Consider the following 1,807-nt stretch of genomic DNA (forward strand, 5'->3'; position numbering starts at 1 on the left):
ACCGTTTTTTGTAGTCCCAACAACCAATTCGGCCATCGCCACCACCCGAAATCATATGGGGGACTCGGGGACTGATGACGCAAAAATTTGTCTGATGCATGTATAGGACATTATCTTCCACCAAGACATGGGCCTTGAACGTACAACCTACCTCGGCTTGAAGAGGTATAAATGAAAGCCTTCCCTCCGAACTTCCAACTACAACACCGTCTTTTTGGGGAGAACATGCAACACATCTTAAATTAAACTTTAACAAGGGTGGTGGTTTAAGCTCATTTGTCTTCATCATTGTTTGAAGATTAAATATATGAACTTTTCGACCTGTCACACAAGCAGCCATAGGAAAACTTCGTTGCGCATCCAAACCAAACACAGGCTCACCCAGAATTTCCTCCTTTATAGGCATTGGTTGTCTCAAATCCCAAAAACGCAACCTTCCATCCCAACTACCAGTAACCAAAATTTCCGTGCCAGTATTAGAGCTGACATGAGCTATACAACTTACAGGAAGATCGTGAGATCCAACAATTATTTTCTGGTTGGTTGTTAGATTCCACATTGTTGCCGTCTTACTACATCCACCCCAAAAAACCCGACCATCAGCTGAAAATGACATATCCAAAATTGGTGCATCGCTCACAGCAAACGTCATTGGCTGGGATCGAATATTCATTCCATTTGGCTGATGAATCACCTGCCACACACGACAGGTTTTGTCCCACGATGCCGCGCCAAGTAGCAGATAAGGACATCCAGAAGGCGAAAAGCGTACGGTACTGACGCAGTCATTTGGAGGTCCATCTACTTCATGTACATCAGTAGGCGAACGAATATAATTAAATGTGTTCATAGTATTATTTCCCTCACTTAAATTAAATCATTTTTTTTTTTAAGGGCAATTAAAAAGCGAACATTAAATAGAAATTATGTCTCATTCTTAAACGTATAAATCCAAAAAATATAAACCGCTCAAAAAATTGCACATAAAAACATACATGTGTATATATAAATAACAATAATAAAACATAAGGACCACGACAAAAAGCATTAGTCAATATATTTCTTCTCGACTGTGACAATCCTCTTCTTGCCTCACTCCCTCCTAGTGACGATGAATGCAACAATAATAATAATAATAATAATAATATAATATAATATAATAATATAATATAATATAATATAATATAATATAATATAATATAATATTAATATAATATAATATAATATAATATAATATAATATAATATAATATAATATAATATAATATAATAATAAAATAATAATAATAATAATAATAATAATATAATAATAATAATAATATGGTAATAATAATATAGCAATAATATATTACTTTTAATAGGACAACTAGCTCAATAAAGAACGTGTCCCAGAAAGAACAAAAAAATCTTCTGTAGCGCAGCCGTTTTGTGCCCAAATGCTCCGCTCCTCCTCCAGTGACAAGCCGTCACATTCATGATTCCAAAAATCATCAGGTATATTTTCTGAAAAAAGAGCTTTCAACAGCTCTGAAACTTCTATTCGTGCATCCTCAAGATGTTGTGGGTCATCGGGTGAATATTTCAGGAGTTCTTCAGGACACCGCTCCGGAAATGCGTGCGTTCCCAAATCAAAAAAATTTTTGAACACGCAGTTAGGACGGTCATGGTTAATGGCGGCGTATGTACTAATTACAACAGGATCATCACCTCGAAGAAGCGCATTCCAGCAGTTGTTAAGGTAGCGAGACATCAACACAACGAGTTGATCTTTGTATGAATCAGGATCTACAATTCCCATACGAAAAAGA

The 1,807-nt window shown here is 35.9% G+C and overlaps 2 protein-coding genes across 2 annotated transcripts, besides 3 other annotated features; both read right to left on the reverse strand.

Annotated features, from left to right (window-relative positions):
- Tc00.1047053509339.4 (poly(A) export protein, putative) lies at window positions 1-850 on the reverse strand (the record flags this gene model as incomplete). The annotated part of the gene is made up of 1 exon (XM_797417.1): window positions 1-850. A coding segment is annotated over one exon (850 nt), but the record flags the coding sequence as incomplete, so codon positions are not given.
- Window positions 1-1,807: a sequence feature (heterozygous, Esmeraldo-like haplotype).
- Window positions 1,120-1,141: a microsatellite.
- Window positions 1,142-1,321: a microsatellite.
- On the reverse strand, window positions 1,366-1,807 carry Tc00.1047053509339.10 (hypothetical protein, conserved; the record flags this gene model as incomplete). The annotated part of the gene is made up of 1 exon (XM_797416.1): window positions 1,366-1,807. A coding segment is annotated over one exon (442 nt), but the record flags the coding sequence as incomplete, so codon positions are not given.

Source organism: Trypanosoma cruzi, genomic scaffold (genome assembly GCF_000209065.1).
Source record: "Trypanosoma cruzi strain CL Brener 1047053513037 genomic scaffold, whole genome shotgun sequence".
NCBI lineage: Eukaryota > Euglenozoa > Kinetoplastea > Trypanosomatida > Trypanosomatidae > Trypanosoma > Trypanosoma cruzi.